Source organism: Neofelis nebulosa, chromosome 8 (genome assembly GCF_028018385.1).
Source record: "Neofelis nebulosa isolate mNeoNeb1 chromosome 8, mNeoNeb1.pri, whole genome shotgun sequence".
In the NCBI taxonomy this organism is placed as follows: domain Eukaryota; kingdom Metazoa; phylum Chordata; class Mammalia; order Carnivora; family Felidae; genus Neofelis; species Neofelis nebulosa.
The window spans coordinates 108,227,271-108,250,875 of record NC_080789.1 but is presented as its reverse complement, the minus strand read 5'-3'; the positions used below and the strand labels follow the sequence as shown (position 1 = coordinate 108,250,875).

General features: G+C 38.9%; 1 protein-coding gene across 4 annotated transcripts in view; it reads right to left on the bottom strand.

Annotated features, from left to right (window-relative positions):
- The window catches only part of LOC131520226 (chromatin remodeling regulator CECR2), a 178,735-nt gene that overhangs the window by 78,340 nt on the left and 76,790 nt on the right, over positions 1-23,605 (bottom strand). For all 4 annotated transcript variants that reach the window (XM_058744240.1, XM_058744239.1, XM_058744242.1 and 1 more), the window contains exon 2: positions 372-466. In XM_058744240.1, coding sequence (XP_058600223.1) covers positions 372-466 — 95 coding nt within the window. The remainder of the gene's footprint in view (positions 1-371; positions 467-23,605) is intronic.

Genomic DNA, 23,605 nt, shown 5'->3' with positions numbered 1-23,605 from the left:
AAGTGGCAGAAATGTAAAATCTAGTTTTAATTTGTTAGGCTACCTTTTACCAGTACTGCAAGAGACTATAATTTCTATAAAACTCAGGAAGAAAGGCATATACTGACAGGAAGAAATTCTACACTTGATTATGTTAACTGGTGGATCCAAAAGTAAAGGATATAGATTTGTGAGAGTGAAATAAACTCAAGGATTATAATAAAATTAAAACTGAACTGTGAAATGAGCCAAACACAAGTCTGCGGAATCCATTTGTAAATGCCACAAACTAAGGATCAATTCTGGTTTGTTACAGGAGACCTGAAACATCATGGCACCTGGTTAACTAGTTCTTTATTCACAAAATACATAGTAAAATCAGGATTACTCACGTGATATCCCTTCGTTGATAGCAGCCCTGAAGCAGGCAGGCGATCAGGTCACTGATAAACTCTACATCATCTCTGTGAAGAGCTGCTTCTAACTCCTAAGAGGTAAGAGAGAGAAATTGAGAGATCAAACATAGAGATTCCTTAAAATCTACCTGTCCCTCCCCTCCTGCTACCCACACTATTGACATCACCCTCTAAGCCACTATACGGTCAGAGCAGCCAAACTGCTTGCCATGGATGAACTCTGCCTTTCTTCCCATAGTTACTGCTAGAAGAGCAATGAGTTCAACTTTTTGTTTTTCCATGGAATTTATTTCTCCCATTGCTCCACTAACAAGGTCCACTCCTTTTTTTCTGCATGTGAGAACACACATATCTCTTTTTATAAGTCCGTGCTAGCTAACATAATTTCAAAGACCTTAACTTCTACAAATATGCTGCAATGCCTTCTACTTTAATAAGAGGAGAATAAAGGGGCAAATACATAATTAAAAAGTATTAGTCATTCACTTAACAGTTTTAACAGGTACACCATCTGCAACTGCTTTAAAGAACCACTAATTTATTGAAAAGAAAAAGCACTGGTAATGAACAATGTAGCGATTCTTATTTTGAGGACTGATGACAGGAGATTGCTAGAACTGAGATTAATCTTACATCATCTGGAGAGAAGTGAGGTAATGTCTATGTTAATGGTCTAATCCAAGGTGAGATATATTTTCCTTCCTTGGGATTCAAGCAGATAATGCCAAATAGTTAGCTGGTCTTAGTACACTATTCTGCCCAAAGATTGGTTGAGAGGAGCTATTTGGACAAAAAGTGACAGTGGGAAATTTTAGGAGATCCTATTTCTCTTTTCAATCTCCCATAATAAACCAGTATTTTCTAAGATGGTGGAATTTCCTCTAAGACATCAACTCCTGGGACACAAAGTTTGCTAGCACTGTTTCAACCAGGATGATGTCTTCTGCATGCAGGCCATCTCCCAAGGGTCTGCCAAGCTTATGGTTTGACTGCTTATTGTATTGACCAGATCTATAACCACAGAAAAACCAAACTTTGAAGGCTCATATTAATGGCTCTGAAAGCCTGAGGTGTGCATAAGAAGCAATTTCTGGCCTTAACACCAATTACAGGGCAGTGCATACTTAACAGGGTAGTCTGCTTCTACTGTAAAAACAGTAAAGTTTTTGTGACAATTATAATTGTAATAAAATAATTTTAAAAAATGATTTTGTAAGTTAACTGCTCCATTTATTATTTTTTAAAATTCTCAAGTTGGTAATCACTTGTAAAACTTTCATAAAACAAAAAACTGCTAAGCATATTAACTGACACAAACAAGCAAAACAGAAACTACCCTGAGGTGGTTCACTTGAAAAGGTTCATCTGCCCTATACTGTGTTGAAAGCCTAGGTGAATGAGACTCAAAATTCAAAGACAAGGCTGAGGCTTGCAAACATTTTGCTTGCTTTAATTACAAACTTGGGAATTATAACACATCTACAGTAATGGTTCTTATTCTTATATTAGTTTATTAATTCCTGTTTGCAGAGTTCTTTTCTACATTCTAGAGATTATCCAGAAAAACATGAAACTTTACCAATCAGAGATAACAAAGATCTGAAATATAATTAGCCAGAATTCATTCACTCCACTAATATTTACTGGGCACCCACCCTGTGTAAGATAATATAGTACTTCCTAAGCACTGGGGAGTTTAGTTTAGAGAGATAAGAATACAAAAAAGGTAGACATACCAACTAATTAGCACTATTAGGTACAGAAAAGGTGCTATAGGTGCTATGGGAATTGAGAAGAAAAGGATTACTTCTGGCTGCAGGAAGCCTGAGAGATTGCATCAAGACGGTGGCACCTGAGATGGGAAAACTGTGGCTGTGTGACAATGTGGGGGGAGTGCAGGGCATAACCAGGTGTAGGGAACAACGGGAGCAAGGACACCAAGAGGATACTGGCTTCAGTTTAACTGTTCTCTAGATCATATGAGGGGAGTAATGTGAGCTAAGATTGATAGCTGATACTGAATACTGAGCTAATGAGTTTGGCTTTTCTTTGGAAGACAAAGAAGACTCACTACAGTTATTTTTATTGAGAGGGCACAGCTGCTGTGTATTTAAGATGAATTCTAGCGGTGGAGGGTGGGAGGTGAGGTTAAACACAAACAACAGCCTGGGGAGAAAGATTCTGAAGGACTTCCCAAACAAGAGAAATAGCAGCAATGAGGAAACACGAACTCAAGATCTGACAGAAGTAAATGTGATGCAAAACAAGGGAAGATTTGAATGGTTCATATTTTATGCTTGGTCACTGGGCAACACTCCGAAGCAAACTGCAATTATAACAGAAGCTGAACCCTTGAAGCAAAAAATCCCAGCCCATCTCGTTTGATAGAGAAGTCAGAATTACTGAATGGTAGAGCTGGAGGGTCAATTATAGATCGTATTATTTCAACTCCCCCAATGTCAGGATAAATAAACTAGGTAGGCCCAGGAAGGTTAACTGACTCCTCCTGTTGTACTCAGCAAAAAGTGCCAGAACTCAGTGAAACCCAGACCACCCCACCCAGGCTCTTCCCACAGAGTAAACTGCTTCCTACTGGCCCATGCTCTCTATCCTAGAAAGGCTGATGGCTGTAACAGCAACAATAACCCACTTCCATCACTCCCAACCAAGCCCTCACATGTACCATTCCCCTAAGAAGAAAGAAATCCCTATCTGCTCCCCCTTCTGCCAAGGACTGTATGTCCTTTACATGAAAAACTTTTATCTATTAAAATCTTCCTAGTCAAGTTTCACTCTGCTGGTTCCTCCAGTAACTCCTTCAACACGATGTGTGTTCACATATTGTTATATGCTCCTGTTGAGGTGCTGTCCTCCTCATCAGTGTACTAAATTAAATTAAATTAAATAGCACAATGTGATTCTTGACTAAAGGTGCTATAGTCAGTACTAACTGATGCTTCTTAGTGTTTTTAAAGAACAGAAGTACCAAATTAAATGGAGGTCTGGCAGGATTCCTAGAAGCCACAGGATATATGTGGATGAATTTTATTCAGTAGTAAATAATTCAAAACATTAATTTTATAGGAGTCCTACTACAGAGAAAAATGTAAAATCTGCATTAATTTTTAAGCTGAGACTACCAAAAAAAAAATCATTCATACAGGAACAGTTAAAGCTATGAATTCCGTTTCTTTTTCATCTCCTGCTTCCCACCAACAGACATTCCCCTCTGGCTTAGGTGGAAACACTGGACAAGAATGTTTCCCTTTCTTTCAGGGTAACTTTCATTAGACCCAAGTTCTAGTTGTCCAGTTTATACCTAATGATATTGTCCTCTGAAGAGGCAACAATAAAATATAGCAATAGAGTCACTGAATGACCTTTCTGTTCCTTAATATTAACATAACAGTGTTAGTTTTACTCATCTACATAAGGTGCTTATGGAAAAGGAACATTCTTGTTTTCTTCTGTGGCCCTACCTATAACATTAGCACAGAAATTAGCAAATAGTAGGTGGTCATCAAATTAACTTTAAAAAGTTTATATACATAGGGGCTCCTGGGTGGCTCAGTCAGTTAAACATCCAACTTTGGCTCAGGTCATGGTCTCATAGCTCATGGATTTGAGCCCTGAGTCAGGCCCTGTGGTGACAGCTCAGAGCCTAGAGCCTGCTTCAGACTGTGTCTCCCTCTCTCTATGCCTCTTTCCGGCTCATACTCTATCTCAAAAATAAATAAACATCAAAAAATTTTTCAAATAAATTTTTTTTAAGTTATAATTTTCATTCACCTACTATATGCCAGATAATAGAGACACAAAAATGAATGAAGTCCTGATATATTTATAGATGGATGGATGGATGGATGGACAGATGGATGGATGGAAGGGAGGGAAGGCTAAAATGTAAGCCAGAATGGAAAATCTTATCTATCTATCTACCTATCGTTGTGTTCAGTGTTGTCTCCCCCAGCAACCAGAAACAGTAGAAATTCAAATATTTTCTTGACTGAATTTCATTTACCTACTATATGCCAGGTAATAGAGATACAAGAGTGAATGAGGTCCAATATGTTTATGGATGAATGGAAGGATGAATGGATGGATGGATGGAAGGGAGGGAATGAGGGAAGGCTAAAATGTAAGCCAGAATGGAAAATTTTATCTATCTATCTATCTATCTATCTATCTATCTATCTATCATCTATCTGTCATTGTGTTCAGTACTGTCTCCCCCAGCAAACAGAAAACAGTAGAAATTCAAATGTTTTCTTGACTGAATGATAGCACAGAATTATGGGGACAATGTAACAAATGCTACATTAAATATACAAAGTGATAAGGGAAAATGGAGAAGACTAGAGAAACTGAGGAGTGTAGAGTAAGACTTTGCCAAAGAGGTAAGATTCGCACAGAGCCCTGAAGGGAAGACTCTTACCTGGCAAATGCACAGTAAGGAAGAGCATGCGAAAGCTGATGTCATGTGTAGAAAGTACCAAGGACCCTCCTCAAAGTGGAGAGGGCAATTAGAGAACCATAGATAGGACAGGCCTATTCCTTGAGGACCTTCTCTGAAAACCATGAAAACCACATTAAAGAATGTAGATTTTACTTCTATATGCAATCAAGTCTGAAGTAGAGTGAAATCATCAGATCCGTATCTCAGAAAAACAGTTCTGAGAGCAGGGTGCAGAATGACTGTGAGTGGTACCAGAGGTAAGGACCATGGAGGCAAGTGTCAGCATCACCTGGAAGGGTGCAGGAAGTAGGGCACCTAGGAGCCACTATGGACTTACAGAATCCAGAATGTGCATTTTAACAAGAGCCCCATGATTCATATGCATATATAGTTTGGGAAGTGCTATTCTGGAAGATAAAAGGTCGGAGTCTGTGATAAATAAAACAGCAGCTGTGGGAATAAAGAAGGGGAGGATTTGAGAACACGTGGAAGATGAATAAATCTGATTTAAAAAACAAAAGGCATAATTACCAAAAGAAATGAAATAATGCCATAGACCAAAAATGCTCTAAAACATATAAGAAAGCTCAAAATTCAACTTCTGACATAAGGACTGAATTAAATCCTTATAATGTAACCCCAAACATAGTCAAATGATTAATCTCAAGCTAAAGCCCCTTGTTTATCTAAAAGCCCTAGCATGAATGTATGATTATAATCAAACCATGCAGATAAAATGTGGTTATCAATATCTGTGGAATTTACAGTTCTGCCTCTAACTCTGAAGCCTGTTGAAAGGACTGAAGAATGAAATGTAATTCAGATATCCAGGCAAACCACTCAATAATCTCCTCTAAATACAAGATTAGTGGTGACTGGTGGAAAGAGTGGGTTATTTGGTCCCTATAGAAGAATCTCATTTCTACCAATAGATCTATTTAGAATATGAACATAACATGAAATTTCTGGTTAAAGTGTTCTACAAACACTATCAACTGCCAATATCCTTTTATCACTATTTCCAGAGAGTCATCAAGTAGAATTACAGACAAATTAGAGTGAAACAAGATGTTCAATGACAAAATAAAAGCTAAGACCTACAAAGGTTACGGGAGATATGGCCAAAAGATAAGATGTCCTTAAACCTACATTCCACTTACATGTAGATTATGAATTTTCAAGTCTGAAATTACTAACATCTTGTTAATCTGTGTTAGTTAGCAAAAATCAAAATTAGTCAAGTTATAATTAGTAAGTGTAAGAACTGTTTATCTTAAAATACACACCCAATAGTTGGATTATTAATTTGTATAACAAATCTATATTTTCTTCAATAAATCTAAGGTAACTTTTTATTCCCCATCTGCATTATTAAAAATTCCCATAGGTGCTAGGAGGCAGAAGATTGGATGGGAGAGCAGCATCGATATTGATGATCTAATTCTGATAGAGGTGATTTTCAGATGATATCACTTACAAATGAATAAAATGAAACATTCCTAGATCAATGATGAGAGTGCCATGAATCAAGAACAATGATTAATAAAATCTGTGAATCTGAAATTTACAAAAGAAAAAGAAGGAAAGACAAAATGGTTTCACTGTATTTTCTGCCTGCTTCAATAACCAGGCTTCACTGGTGATTCAACCATAGTTTTCATAACATCATCAGCAGAAACTGAGACCCAGCATCCTTATTTTAATTCAAAAATAAAAAAATGAAATGCTCTTGTTCAATACTCAACTATGATGGACAGGCTAAAGGGGACTGGTAAAAACTTCTCCCCAGCGAACCTAGGTTTGTTTTTTCCAGCACAACCATGACCTAATGAGGGAGCAACTAAGGAAAGTGGTTACATAGAAAGGTAGAATATCAGGGATTTGGATCCGCTCTTCCAAGGAGACGTGAGCAGACTTGAACTGTCCCTCAAATGACACAAGTATTGAGAGGAATTCTGTTATTTACAAACAAAATTCAACCCCTCTCCCTTGTCCACCATTCTTACCCATAGAATATAGTAAACTTGTAAATCAGTAAGAAAATGGGTCTCAAAATATAAAATTGCTTTTCACATGTATATCTATTTGCTTCATAAATCAGTAGCTATCTAGATAACCCACCAAAAAAGTATGCAGGCCCATGGTAACTTGTAAGGTGACAAAGTTATCAGTAAACTTTTCCCCTCTAGCTCAGCAGAACTTAAAATGCAGAATCAGTAAAGATTAGAATGAAGAATAGGTGATAAACCTTCTGGAGAGCAAAGCTTCCCCCCCCCCCCCACTTTCCCCTTAGTTACTGTTAACCCCAGTAGTTGGGATCAAATGGATAAACCAAAAAAAAAAAAAAAAAGGATAAACCAAGGACACTATATATAGGCCTCAGTTTTCACCCTGTGGTGGAAATAAAGATTAAGAATGTTATAGGAAGACAGCAAAGAAGAAAGGTAATTTCAATCCTCCTGAACATAAGAACTGGCTCATCAATTAAAAAACGTGCACGTTAATGGGTATGGTGTCACATTTGCAGGAAGAAATGGTTCTGGAACTCTGTTTCACAACATTGCGAATATACTTAACACTACTGAATTGTGCACTTAAAAATGGTTAAGAAACCAAATTGTGTATTATGCTTCTTACCACAATTTAGACAAAAAATTGCCCACCACCAAGGGTTTTGTAATGATTAAATGAGGCAATGCTTATAAAAGCCAGCGGAGCCTGGCACACACAGTAAATATTCTATAACATGTTAATATTACAATTATGTCATCTTCCTTACAATGAAAGTGTGTGGAAAAAGTCAAAGACTGAAGAGCTAGAAAGTGGCCTTTTCAAAATTCAGAGGTTTCTGGACAATAGAAATTAAAATCCTTTTAATACATGGCCTACCGTGTTCATAAGCCAATAAAAGCCAACAGTTCTCTAAGGAACTATTTGGAAACCCAGGTTATTCAAAGCTTTACTACTTAGGCCTTCAAACCCAGAGCTTAAGTCTTAGAGTAAGGCAATAAGGAATACACTTCTAAAATCCCCCCTATCTCCCCCCCCCCCACTTTCTCTCCTCCCCTTTTGTATTTCCTTTTCACTGTGGGCACTGAGCTGTGAGCACAGAAATCTGAACTTTGCCAAGATGCTCTGGGACAGAAGAGGCAGGGGTGGGTAGGTGGGGGTGGGGGAGCAGTAAACTCACCAATCAGCCTAGAGAAGGGAGACCCATCCCTACTGCTCCTCTGCAGCTTCAGAGAGTAGCTGGAGGGAGTAACAGGATTTGCCCTCTTTGCAGCTGGCGTCACAGCTCATTAGGGACAAGTCTGTTTAACGTCTTTCCACCTCCTCCACCCTCAAGAACAAGCAGGGGCTGCTGGGAAAAGAACTCAGGACTGAGCAAGGGGAAAGGCTTCAAATGCTGATTGGCAATGGGAGAGAAATAGGGCCTTTAACATATGTCGTGGAAAAATGTTTATTTACAATTCGTTACTTTAAAAAGTCCTGCCTTCCTGCCTGACTACAGACAGTCAAACGACACAGGAAGAATATCACCAATTCCTTTAATGGACAACAACCACCCACTCAACACCTTTTCTTAAATAATATTACAGGTAACTTTTTATTGTTTGACATACTTCTCATCTCTCGAAATTTTCTTTAATCTTTTGCTAAAGAAAAGAAGGTGGTAAAGAGAGATAAACTTTCTTTTCTTCAACTTCCAAGTAAAGGATCAAGATCATAGATCTGTACTACTGCCATTCAGGTACAATAATTTGAGTTTACTTAACAAGGGAAAAAAGGTCTAAAGATAAAATAATCATACATACTGTATTTGATTTTAGAAGGTTTACAAATCTTCCTAATTTGCACAAGGACCAACTGAAATGCAGTGTCTCCGAAGAAGATGGGGGTTTCTGTATAGGACCCAGAACTGTGCTTACACAAAGGAGATGCAAAGCAGGGCTTCCTGAAGGACTATCCCAGCTGCTTTCCAAGAGAGAATGCCTGGAGTGTGAGCTTAGAATACATGAAGAAATAAGCACACTAGCCTCCAGAAGGCACCCCTGACTTTGGCAGCTGATGCTTTCTAACTTGGTATAAATTAATTTAATCCCAAAGGCCTGCCCCATGCCAATTTAGACTGTAAAGTATAAATCAGCTCGAGTGGGTATAATGGTGAGGGACCTGAAACTGGCTATTATAACACTTTCAGTTGGCCAAGTGGTTTATCCCAGGAGTCCCCAAAGGCCAGCAGGTCTGTATCGCTGCTTTGCTGCAACCATACCATTCCTCTCAACCATCCATGAAACAGCTGTGTCACTGGCTATGCTGCTGGGTAACAGAAAGGAAACCAAAATAGCTTCTCCCCTCAAATGACTGCTACCCTAAAATATGAGGGTAACTGGAAAATACTAATTATACCAATAAATATGGAAATTTAGAAGAATATGATTTTCTGAAAAGGCATAAATTATCAAAACTGGCTCTAGCAGTTAAAAAAAAAAAAGGCTCAGAAGTTTCATAGATATTCTCCCATAAGGAAATGCCCATGATTATTATATAAACAATTTCTGAGCACTGAAAAACTTGGAAAGCTCCTCAATAAGTTCTATGAGACTAGAGTACTGGACATAGTATACTGTATAGCCATGCAGACAAGAGATCTGGAAAAGCAAGTTCTTGAAAGACCATATACAACCTCAGACACAAGGTCAAGTAGTCTAGACTTCACCACTTGGAACAAGGCTTTCCAACTAGGGTACGTGTGTTCCTGGGGCTCCAGTGTGTGGTCAGAATATGGGAAACCATCTGTTTAAAATGGCACAGCTTCTAGAGAGTCAGTCTTATTTTTATTTTTTTGTTTGTTTTCACTGTTTTACTTGTTGTTGAGAAGATATTTTTAACTTAAACATCTGCATGAATTGAAGACAGGAGACTTCATCAGAGAATTTGTTTGGAGCCACTTGCGGCTATAGATCTAGGCCTATAAAGTTACGCAGTCTTCATTCCCTGTCATTAGAAGCTCACTACTGGATTAGTTGGAAGTTATTTTAGGTATTTAGGGGAGCCACTAAAGAACAGGGAAAAAAAAGAATAATCAAAAGAGAAAGGCTAAAATCTGGATGTGGTTTGCAGGACGCATTGTTAGAGAGATTACAGGGTAAGAAGATTTCTGTCCTAGTCCAGGGAAGAAGTGATAGGGCCAATATGAGAAAGAGGATAGTGGAAATACACAGGATGAGATGAAAGGAGAGGATTTCAGAAGCACAATCAGTAAGACTTTGCAACTAACTGTATGTGGATAAGAAAAGGGCAAAGAAATTTTAGGTAACAATTTCTAATCCTCCCCCACCCCTGAAAAAATATTATGGTATTTTAAATTGGTAAACAGAAATTAAGGATGATTAAAGTTGAAAGGTGAATGGGAAGAAGGGGGCAGCAGGAAGAAACAACAAAGACTTGATATTCAAAATAAGGTCCTAGAGGGGCGCCTGGGTGGCGCAGTCGGTTAAGCGTCCGACTTCAGCCAGGTCACGATCTCGCGGTCCGTGAGTTCGAGCCCCGCGTCAGGCTCTGGGCTGATGGCTCAGAGCCTGGAGCCTGTTTCCGATTCTGTGTCTCCCTCTCTCTCTGCCCCTCCCCCGTTCATGCTCTGTCTCTCTCTGTCCCAAAAATAAATAAAAAACGTTGAAAAAAAAATTTAAAAAAAAAAAAAAAATAAGGTCCTAGAAGTTTTAAAGTGGGAAACAATCTTGTAACGTCCTAAATGCTGTTTTTCATATTTGACAGTGTCCTTGTGTCCTATGTGAGAGTGGCAAAAATGTACATACACATTTAAAATTTAAAACTTTAGGGGCGCCTGGATGGCTTGGTTGGTTAAGCATCCGACTTTGGCTCAGGTCATGATCTCACGGTCCGTGAGTTTGAGCCCCGCGTCGGGCTCTGTGCTGACAGCTCAGAGCCTGGAGCCTGTTTTGGATTCTGTGTCTCCCTCTCTCTCTGCTCCTCACCTGTTCATGCTCTGTCTCTCTCTGTCCCAAAAATGAATAAATGTTAAAAAAAATAAAAAATAAAAAATAAAATAAAATAAAATAAAATTTAAAACTTTAATGTGTGAAGGGAGGTAGGGCTCCCTTTGAATCAATTTGATCAGTTCAATTTGATACAGTTCAACGTATTTTGGGCATGTGCCAGTGGGATACCATAAAGTGAAAAGGCATCCCTAGCATCTGAAGACACAGTATGTGCCAGGCTCTGTGTTAAGTGCTGGGGATGCAAAGAGAAAAATAGTAACCCTACCTTCGGGGCACCTGGGTGGCTCAGTTGGTTAAGCTTCCAATTCTTGATATGGGCTCAGGTCATGATCCCCATATTGGGCTTGGTGATGGCAGATGGAACCTGCATGGGATTCTCTCTCTCTCTGCCCCTTCCCTGCTGGTGGCGTGTGCGCTTCCTCTCTCTCTCTCAAAATAAATAAATATGTATTTAAAAAAAAAAGAACCCTACCTTCATGTAGCATAAGATCTAGAACCGGGGAGCTGAGGGGCAGGAAAAAAATAAGTAATTTCCATTCAATGTGATGACTGCTACAGCAGAGTGCTGTGGAGATAAGCAAGCAAAATGCTGCTATGGAGATTAATTAGCATAGGCTGAAAGATGAGCAAGATGCAACCAGTTCACACAAGGGTAGTAGGAACAGTAAGGGTCTCGATAAAATTTAGGTTACCACTAAAAATGAAAACTAAATATGACCGGTGTCAAAACCCCTGGTACTGCCCAGTGCCTCCACAGAGTAAGTGTCACAGAATGTTCAGAGAAAACTGAAAGAAATTAGCCACTGAGAACAACTAATCTAAAAGATGAATGTGTGTGGTGCCTGGATGGTTCAGTTGGTTGAGCGCCTGGCTCTTGGTTTTGGCCCAGGTCATGATCTCATGGTTTGCGGGATTAAGCCCCACACTGGGCTCTGTGCTGACAGCATGGAGCTTGCTTGGAATTCTCTCTCTCTTCCCCTTCCCCACTTGCACTTGATTTTTCTCTCACCTTCTCTCAAAATAAATAAACTTAAAAAAATAAAAATAAAAAGATGAATGTGCGAGTGCAGAAATGCCTGAAATACAATCAAGAAATCTGGAAAGGCAGGACAAACTAGAAATGACCAGGGTGTGATTATAACTAAGAAAACAGTACTGAAATCTTGTTGGGGGGTGTGTGGGGGGGGAGGTTACAACCAAAAGGGGATATGCTATTTATAATGGGAAAGATGTCCCAAGGTAAAGAATTTGGCAGTGTTTAACAAGCTCGATGCTGAGGGAGAGGTACTGATGATACTTGGTTATGGGGCAGGAATATTTCATCAGGCCCGTAAGAAATTATCCCCTCAAGACTAATCCATTCTCTTTTGATTCTGAGATGCTTTTTTTTTTTTTTTAATGTTTATTTATTTCTGAGAGAGAGGGAAGAAGGGAGGGAGAGAGAGCGAGCAGGGGAGGGACAGGGAGAGGGAGACAAAGAATCTGAAGGAGGCTCCAGGCTCTGAGCTGTCAGCACAGAGCCTGACGTGGGGCTTGAACTCACGAACCTCAAGATCATGACCTGAGCTAAAGTTGGATGCTCAACCAAATGAGCCACCCAGGTGCCCCTCTGAGATCCTTGATTAGCATTTCCAAGTGGACCTTGGTATTAGGAAGGTGGTGTGTGTTGAATGGCAGGTGTGAATACGACAATGGAAAAGATACCTATCCAATTTTAAAGAAACAAAATGTCATTCTGCAACTGAGTCTACTGAAATTGTTTTTACCTAGAAGTAAAGCTGGCAAACAGACAGGATTCTGCTGGGCTGAGGCAAAGGTTTCTCAGCAAAATTCTCTCTTATAAAAGAGATTTACCTTGATTGTATACATTTGCCAAGTTTCTTCTATTAAAAGATACTCATTTTACTTTTGGGTAACAGAAATTAGGAAAGAGACACTGGCCTGAAACAACCTCAATCAATGCTAATTTTGGATCTTACAGAGGTCATTTGATTGAATTTATTTTATAAGGAGGTAAAAAACCCTTACAATGACTCAGTAACTGCTCTGGGGGTGGGAGCTAAACTTCAGGTGTTAAATGTCATTATAAAAATCACTTTAAATAGAAATATATGTGTTTATGTTATAATGATAATGAATATACACCTACAGAGCAAGTGAAAAACCAAACTATCCTACTATTGAATGAATAAATACATGTGGCTAGGGATAAAATTTTCAGAAAACATATCAAGAACTGATTCAGAAACTTAAGATAGAAGCAAGGCTGGAGTACTTTTGAGTTCTTCAAAAGTGGTCCAACAATGATGAAGAAGTTATTTCTAGAAATAAAAATGGAAAAAGCATTTATTTCTAAATTTAAAAACTCAAATGTTCATGTAAAATTCCCAAAATAAAGATTCCAAATAGAACTTTGACTATTTCGTATGTGTTATTACAAGTTTTATATACTATGATAAGTCAATACTCCCAAAGTTTTATTGAATCATCTCATTGGGAAATGGGGCATTGCCTAAATTGAAACTTCTATGGCAACTTACACATGTTAATACTACTACGAAAATGACTGAACAAGAATCGTAACTCATACTCTTTCCACTGTATCAAAGAGAATAACATCTCTCATAAAGGAAGAGACCATAAAAATCTGGAAAGGGGAACAGGCACGGAACACAATATTTTACAATGACCCTATTTCTAATAAAACATAGCCTAACTGATTCATTATATTACGTATTCAACTTCCAAACAGATAAGAATCACTACCTATACCCCATGATATTACCCATCCTCCAAAAAGTACCCCATTACAACCAATTATTTTTTATTTACTTTTCATTTTTTTAAATGTTTTATTACTTATTTCTGAGAGAGAGAGAGGCAGAGCATGAACAGGGAGGGGCCGAGAGAGAGAGACACACACACACAGAATCCGAAGCAGCTCCAGGCTCTGAACTGTCAGCACAGAGCCCGATGCGGGGCTTGAATTCACGAAGTGCGAGATCATGACCTGAGCTGAAGTCAGATGCTCAACTCACTGAGCCACCCAGGTGCCCCTACACCAATTATTAATACATATCCTTCTGGTTCTCTGGGCTCCAATCTAGAAGGAATCTTTATAATTTCCAGATGGATCCTCCCTATTTATGTTTTTCCTTCCATCTGCCCTCATTCTCCACATAACTGCTGTTTTGTATTTGATCAAGTTGAATAATAAAGCAAACAATCCAATGTTTTCCAATTGGTTTTATCAACATCTGTAGTGGGGAATGTCAACTTTATGGCAGGAAGGAGTTGAAAGGTAACAAGAAAAAACTGGTAAAGGTCCTTGAATATTAGGTAGAAGACTCTGGATTTGATTAAAGAATTTGATACAAACAGCTTGAAGGACAGAGGAAGAATATAAGTAGATTATGGATACAAGAAAAAAAAAAAGGACAAAACCAAGAAATAGGGTTACCAAGTGGTTCTAACAAAAATATTAGATACTTTGCAGAATATTACAAATTCTGATGGCATTTAAATGGAGATGAAACTGGCATCTCTAGGACAGGCCAGAACATCAAAAAAGAAAAGAAAAAAGTGTTGGAAAGCACTGGAAAGACTTTTATTCCTCAAAAGTGTAATGAGCTTAAAGTACATGTGGTCACTACCAAAATTAACCAAAATTAGGCATTGTAAGTAAAAAGGAATCACAGAGCAAAGATACTCTGTCAAATCTCTCCTTTTCAAGTATGTGCAGCAGTTAACCAACTGCAATACACTCACTTGTCTGACAACTTAAGAATTGGGAAAATTTTTTTAAATCATGTAGATACCTTTTAAAACTTATTACTAGCCAAGAAATTTCATCAGCTGGCCATAAGCAATGAAGCTCCTGATTATTTGCCTCAAACCAATTAAACAGTAGTTCATTTTGGATGAAACTGTTCACTAAAATGATTGAACCTCAAGGGATGGTAAAAAGAATCTTTGTGTAAAATATTATCACCAATATTAGTGGTGCAAATCAATCTTCATTCCCAACATTCTACTGTAACCAAGTCAAAAGTAATCAACAGCGTCATCACACCGGATCTAAAACAGAAGTATGTTGGGGTGCCTGGGTGGCTCAGTCGGCTAATTATCCGACTTCAGCTCAGGTCATGATCTTGCAGTTCATGGGTTTGGGCCCCATGTCAGGCTCCGTGTTGACAGCTCAGAGCCTGGAGCCTGCTTCAGATTCTGTGTCTCCCTCTCTCTCTGCTCCTCCCCTGCTCATGCTCACTCTTGCTCTCTCTCAAAAATAAATAAACATTTTTTTAATAAAAAAATAAAAAAGTATGTAAACTACTTGATTATTTCTTCCCATCTTTTTTAAAGTTTATTTTAAGAGAGAGAGAGAGGGAGGGAGAGAGAGAGAGGGAGGGAGAGAGAGAGAGAGAGACAGAGTGCGCGCGTGTGCACACAACCAGGGGAGGGGCAGTGGCAAGGACAGAAAGAATCCCAAGTAGGCTCCACCACACCACTAGCCCAGAGCCTGATGAGGGCTCAAACCCACAAACCATGAGATCATGACTTGACCCAAGATCAAGAGTTCAGATGCTTAACCCAAAGAGCCAGCCGGGTGCCCCTGATTATTTTCTCCGTCTTAAAACTTTCATCTCTTGGCTTCACAACACTCACCTCACTAGTATTCCTTTTCGATCTTCTTTGCTGGTTTCCGCCCTTTCTTCTCATACTCTAAAGATTGGTGAATACCTCTCGGGCTGTGTTTGAACCTCCTCTCTTTGTTATCCTTTTGGCCTACACCCATTTTGATGAGTTCATCCAACCATGACTTTAAATATCATCCATTATGCTAGTCAATCACTCTCTCTCATTTATACCTTCATACCCCATCCTCAGATTTCAAAGTTGGCTTATCCAACTGGGTACCTGTAACGAACTGTACCACTGGGAGTCAAACAGGCATAACAAACTAAACATAACCAAAACTGAATTTTTTATTTGACCTCCTTAAACCTGCTTCCACTCGGACATTTTCAACGTCAGTAAATGGAATCTTCCTACAGTTGTTCCAGCAGTAAACTTTGAGTCATCCCTGATTCTTCTCTTTTTCCTCTCATTTCACATTCAACAAATCAGGTTTAGAAACTGATCTCTCATCTCACTAGCATCTTCTCCACTACCCACTGTCTAAGCATCAACTATTTAATAACCTATAAGCGCAACTCCTGGCTTCTTTCCTTATGTGTTCCTATAATAGCCAGTGAACCTACAAAACTTAAGTCAGAACATGTCACTTCTGTGCAAATATCTTCTTCAGAATAAAATGCTAAGTTTATATTATGGCCTTCATGACCTTACCTAGTAATACCTTCCTGCTGACCCTCTATCATTTCAGTGCTACTCTCATTCTTGTTCACTCCCCTCAGCATAGCAGCCTCTTACCTTCCTCTTAGATCCTCAGAATGCTCCTGCCCCAGACCTTTGCGCTTGCTCTTCCTGTGGCTGTTAAGACCACAATCCCTAGTATCTGCATGGTTTGCCCTCTTAGTTCCTGAACATCATTCTCTAGTTCATTTACTATGCTTTATTTTTGTAATTCACTTTTCACCTATTATATGCATTTATATTCTTTCTTCCACTGCAATTATGTAAATCTCTTGCAGAACTACTCTGTGCCCATTTCCCCAAAATTGTCCCTGCCCACAGTACTTAGAAATATTTTTGAAAGAAGTTAGGCAGTATCCATCAGCCAAGATTCTAACCTTAAGATTATAACCCAATAAAAGAAGCCCTAAATCCCAGCTATTACAAGGGATAATAATTAAAGGTATGAATATTGAGAAGCATGTTATGAAAATAAAGCATCTGAAATGTTTTATGACTCTCTGAAGTTTGATCTGAAGTCACTAAACAATTACCTAGTCTGTGAAAACTATTTACTCCAAAAATTAAATCTGTAGGTATTCACTAACACAGCAAATACATGTGTTGGTTTCAGGAAAAATTAACCTCACTTATGGGTTTAAGACACAAGGTATACAGAAGCACTTCTTGGGGTCTTAGTAGTGTTGGGGAGCGCTGGATACTGAATGAGAGCTCTATTTTAAGTTAACTATTAACTCCATGGATTCTTCCCCATCTCCACTGCCACTGCGTTAATACAGACAGGCTGTGCACTGTCAGTTCTCACCTGAACTTCCAGTCTCCCACTTCCAACATAGACTGATCTACTCTGCTGCCATATTAAATTGGCTCCAATTGTTGTCACATCACTTGTTTAGAAGCCTCCAAGGATTCCTCACAACTCACCAAATTGAGCATATGCACTCAAACTATTAAGCTTATCATTCAAAGCCATTTAGAAAAGACCTCAATGTACCTTTTCAATATTCTCCCATTAAGCTAGAGATCTTGTGGAGAACTAAATGGTAAGTGTTCCAGAACACTTCTCACTTACCAGATAGATCTAGAAGCTACTTGAAAGCTGTATTACATAAAGAAATATTTCAGGCAGTTAAGCACAAAGCCATCCATTCCCTGCTGCTAAATAAATACGTTATTTTTCAGAAATGACAGGCACTTCCCAATCTTTACTCTTGTCGTCTCTTGCATGTTAGAATAAATGTCCTTCATTCACTACCACCCTATCCAATCACAGGGGACAAACATGGCAAACATCTGGAAGAAAAGTTGCTTTTCTGCACACTCTGGCGCATAGAGGATCACCTGTGAGAAAGTCTGGTCTCAGTTATAAGTCGGCCTGGGTCCCTAACAGATTTCTGCTAATTGTAGACTGCTAATTGCCTTCACCTGGACAAACTGGTCTACTGATAATGAATGCGACCATAGTCTTGTACCTAGGACTTTCAAGAGAGAGAGGCTGAGTCTCTTAAATGACAGTAACTTAAAACAAGAGCCCTAACCTAAGAAAGAAAGTATGGAAGTATGGGAGGAGGTGAGGCATATAGGATGTATGCTATACTTATTTTTCTGCCTCAGACACCCATCAGCTATGATTGCTTGAAAAAGGAAAGGGGACTGAAAAATACTGTCTCAAGAGAGAATATTTAAAAGATGAGCAAGTAAATAATGTTTTTTTCAAAAACTCAACATTATTTTAAGAGATTGGTGAGAATCAAAACTAATGTCAGCAACTTATCTGGCAAGAGAAGTTGCTTTGAAGAAAAGAATAAACTCTGCACCAACACAGAAAACAAGAACTTAACTCACTCATGCAAGATTAACTAAGACCTGCATAAAAACAATTTTCTGCTTCTGCAGAGGAGTAACAAGGGGTACCAGCACAGCAGCTGTTACTGGAACCACGGGGGAACACCCATCCTGGTACTCAGTGTTTCTTTGATGTTTGGAATTAGGGAAGCAACAAACAGGTCTCCAGAATGTGGCAAAAGGCCAGCTAAGACTAAACCAAACCTGTCAACCACATCCTACTAGCTTTTATGGAGACGGAAGACCAATAACACCAGAAGAGACCTAGAAATGAAATACTAGGCAGGAATATTTGGTGCAAATGTGAGAGGCTTTCTCCCCAAAATGAAGTTAGAGTTTACGGAGAAAAACATGGGATATGAAATACAGGTGTAGCAATGCATACAGTGTTTAAGATGGTTGATTTAACTACCAGGCCATAGATTAACATACTAAGAGTGACGGCATATGACTAGAGACAAGAGACGCTCCATAAAATAAATGTAAAGACTGTCTCCGTCCAGACTTGTTAACCTAAAGCTTGCAAGTTAAATGAAAGGGGGCAAAAGAACTCACTGTGCAAGAAGGTGAACCTCCAAAATCAAAACACCTGATTGGGGAATACACGAATCATGCATGAACAACCTTTAACTCCATCTCAAGAGTCCAAAACGAGGGAAGAAACATCAGAGGAGATTCCAAGTTACAAGTGTAAACAGGTCAGTGTCATAAATGAGGGGGTACTGCGGACACTAGACTGCCTTCTGTGCTGGAGGAAGAAGGAGTGTCTAAAAAATAATGAATCTATAAAATACATGCATGCTGACATAAGTGACTTTAGAAATGAGTGGGATCTGTAAGATTTAAAAGGCAAAAGACACTTTACAGAAGCACTGTATTCTAGTTGATAAAACTATTTCTCATGAGGATATGGGTTAACAATTCTTACATTGCTATACAATAATATACTAGAACTGAATAATTAAACAATTGAATGGCAAATGGTGGTTGCCAAGATTCTCATTGTTGGAGTGGGAATTTACAAATAAGCAAGGGGAAGAGACAAGGATGATCCCTGGAGTAATAGCTTAGAGACCTTAGTGTGAACTAATGTTTAATGTTACTACAGAGATGGTCACATACAGATATATTTATACATACTTGTATTTACACAGGTGAGTATATACACATGTATCTTCTTACTCTGTCAGCTGAGAGGGCCAAGGGCAAAAATAATCCAGTAGCAAAGAGCATATCCAGCATTCAAATCTTGGTGTTTTTTTAAATTTTAGTGTTTATCTCATTTTTGATAGGGAGAAACAGAGCATGAGTGGGGGAGGGGCAGAGAGAGAGAGGGAAACACAGAATCTGAAGCAGGCTCCATCCAGCCTCTGAGCTGTCAGCACAGAGCCTGACGTGGGCTCTTTTTTTTTTTTTTTGAAATGTAATTCAACGCTACCTAGACGGATAAAACGTGCGCACAAGAAGAGTTATTTCTTTGAAACCCAAGCTGATTGCTTTGCAAAGTCTTAGTGGTGGGTCAGTTGGAAATGTGACATACGAGCATTCTGCACACAGATTGGGTCCCCATGCCTTGAAGTGCTCACTCGACTCGAGAAGAATCTGAAACTGGAAATCAAAAGCCGATGCATCTGCGCTATGATGGACATGCCAAGCAAGACTTCAGTGGCATCCCCACCAGGGCTCCCATTGAAAGCAGGGGTCTTGAGTCTTACGACAAAATATTGGAGAACTCGTGTTTAAAGCAAAACGGAATGCTCAAGCCACATATGTGGCACTTTTGAGGATTCCCCACTTCGGCAGTTTCAATAAACCATCTGACTGCTTGACCCTGGAGGCAGCGGTGAAGGATCATCTCCTGGAAACCCCGGCAGGGGTCAAGTGATTTGGGCAAGAGTTTCCGCCAGAAGCCCCGTGAAGTGGGGCTCACACGGACTGTGAGATCATGAACTGAGCCGAAGTCAGATGCTTCACCGACTGAGCCACCCAGGCACCCCCAAATCTTGGTTTCTAATATTCATTATCCAACAAAAGAAATCAGAGCTCCTTGGAGAAAACAGCAGATTTTAAAACAGGGGTAGGAAATATACACAATGAGCCTGGTGCATCTTTTGGTATCTGAAAGTAATAAAGTACTCTAAACCAAACCAAATCAACCAATGGAAAGAGCTCCCACTGGTCACAGCCGAACAATTTGAATAGCGAATTACTGGATCACAATAAGTAGAAAAATACATAAAATATATAAAAGTATAAAACAAAATATGCATTCAAACTAATAATAAATGTTAAAAATAATAAATGAGTCAAATAAAAACCTATACTGCTAGGACATAATTTGTGGTTTAACAGAGCGTAACATGGAGGAGGAAAAGTAATTCCCTTCTGTTCTCCCTCCTCTATCCCCACTTTAGTATTCTAGAGGGTTGAATTAAAAAAGACAAATGAGCAATCCCTATAAAAATAACACCAGCATTCTTCAGAGCTAGAACAAACAATTCTAAATTTTGTATAGAACCAGAAAAAACTCCAAGTAGCCAAAGTAATGTTGAAATAGAAAACCAAAGCTGGAGGCATCATAATTCTGGACTTCGAGCTGTATTACAAAGCTGTAATCACCAAGACAGTATGGTACTAGCACAAAAACAGACAATAGAACAGAATAGAGAACCCAGAAATGGACTCAAAACATATGGCCAACAATTCTTTGACAAAGCGTGAAAGAATATCCAATGGAAAAAAGACAGTCTCTTCAGCAAAGGTGTTGGGAAAACTGGACAGCAACATGCAGAAGAATGAACCTGGACCAAAGACTTTCTTATGCCATACATAAAAATAAACTCAAAATGGATGAAAAACCTGTACGTAAGACACAAAGCCATCAAAATCCTAGAGGAGAAAGCAGGCAACAACCTCTTTGACCTTGGCCGCAGCAACTTCTTACTTGACATGTCTCCAGAGACAAGGGAAACAAAAAGCAAAAATGAACTATTGGGACCTCATCAAGATAAAGCTTCTGCACAGTGAAGGCAACAATCAGCAAAACTAAAAGGCAACCGATGAAGTGGGAGAAGATATTTGCAAATTACATACTGGATAAAGGGTTAGCATCCAAAATCTATAAAGAACTTATCAAACTCAACCCCCCAAAAACAGATAATCCAGTGAAGAAATGGGCAAAAATCATAATAGACACTTTTCCAAAGAAGACATCCAGATGGCTAACAGACACATGAAAAGATGCTCAACATCACTCTTCATCAGGGAAATACAAGTCAAAATCACAGTGACATACCACCTCACATCTGTCAGACTGGCCAAAACTAACAACTCAGGCAACAAAGATGTTGGCAAAGACGTGGAGAAAGGAACCCTTTAGCACTGTTGGTGGGAATGCAAACTGGTACAGCCACTCTGGAAAACACTATGGAGCTTCCTCAAAAAGTTAAAAATAGAACTATCCAACGACCCAGCAATTGCACTACTAGGTATTTATCCAAGGGATACAGGTGTGCTGTTTTGAAGAGTCACACGCACCCCAATGTTTACAGCAGCACTATTGACAATAGCCAAAGTATGGAAAGAGCCCAAATGTCCATCGATGGAAAAATGGATAAAGAAGATGTGGTATATATAAACAATGGAGTATTACTCGGCAATCAGGAAGAATGAAATCTTGCCATTTACAACAACGTGGATGGAACTAGAGGGTATTATGCTACGTGAAATAAGTCAGTCATAGAAAGACAAATATATGACTTCACTCATGTATAAAATTTAAGGTACAAAACAGACAAACACAAGGGAAGGGAAGCAAAACTAATATAAAAACAGGGGGCTGTTAAAACATAAAGACTCTTAAATATAGAGAACAAACTAAGGGTTGCTGGAGGGATTGCAGGTGGGGGGATGGGCTAAATGGGTAAGGGCCATTAAGGAAGACACTTAGTGGGAGGAGCACTGGGTGTTATACATAGGGGATGAATCACTGGAATCTACTCCTGAAAACTTTATTGCACTATATGCTAACTAAATTGGATATAAATTAAAAATAAAATAACATATTAAAAAAAAAAGATTAGATGGGACAAAGAAAAGCAAGGAGATCAATTAGAACAGAACTATGATAATCCAGTTATGGTATGATGGTGGTTTAGAATAAAGTCAAAGCAGGACAAGTAATGAACAGAAGTGGACAAATTCGAGATTTATGCTGACAGCAAAACCAACATAATTGCTGGTCGGTAGAAAGGTGTGAGGCAAAGGGAAAGAAGGAAGCTAAAGAGACTCAGTATTTTGGTGTGGGCAAAAATTCAGTGAATAATGATGCAATTCATTATGATCAATAAACCTGGATTAGAGATTGGGGAAATCAAGTTGACATCAAGTAATTAACTAAGAAAAAGGAAATGTATACATGCAGGTGGTGGTTATATATGCACAAAGTATTTTTGGAAAGATACATATGACCAGTGGTTAATGAGGAGTTCTTTTCATTACACAGGATTTTGTACCATTTCAATGTTTTAAGAAATTCATTAATGTATCATTTTTTATTACAAACTATTTTTTCAGGGGCCCCTGGGGGGTTCGGTCAGTTAAGTGTCCGACTTCAGCTCAGGTCATAATCTCACGGTTCCTGAATTCAAGCCCCACACCGGGCTCTGTGCTGACAGCTCAGATCCTCAGATCCTGGAGCCTGCTTTGGATTCTGTGTCTCCCTCTCTCTCTCTCTGTTCCTCCCCCACTCGCATGCTCTCTCAAAAATAAACATTAAAAAAATTTTTTAATGATTTTTTCAGCTTTATTGAGATACAACTGACAAAACTGAGGTATTTAAAGTATACAATGTGATGATTTGATACACATACACTGTGAAAGGATTCTCCCCACTAACTCCATTAACACACCCATCACCGCATTTGGGGGTATGTGAGAACATTTAAAAGTTCTACTCTTAGCAAATTTCAATTATACAATAAAGTGTTATCAACTATAGACATTGTGTTATATACATCATATCCTCAGAATTTATCTTACAATTAAAAGTTGATTACCCTTTTAACAAACTCTCCCTATTCTCCCCATCTCTCAGCAACTGCTTTTCTACTGTTTCTGTGAGTTCGTGTGTGTTTTAAGACTCCACAGTATAAGTGATACCATACAGTATTTCTCTTTGCTTAATTTCACTTTGCATAATGCCTTCCAGTTCCATCCAGACTGTTGCAAATGACAGGATTTTCTTCTTTTTAAAGGCTGAATAATATTCCTGTGTGAGTGTGTGTGTGTGTGTGTGTGTGCGTGTGCATGTGTGTGCATGAGAGACAGATTCATTTGCTTGATCCATCCATCCGCTGACAGACACTTAGGTTGTTTTCATAGCTTGGCTATTGTGATAATGCTGCAAGAAACATGGGCATGCACGCAGGTATCCCTTCCAGATAATGCTTTTGCTTCCTCCAGATATACACCCAGAAGTTGGACTGCTGGGTCACATGGTAGCTCTATTT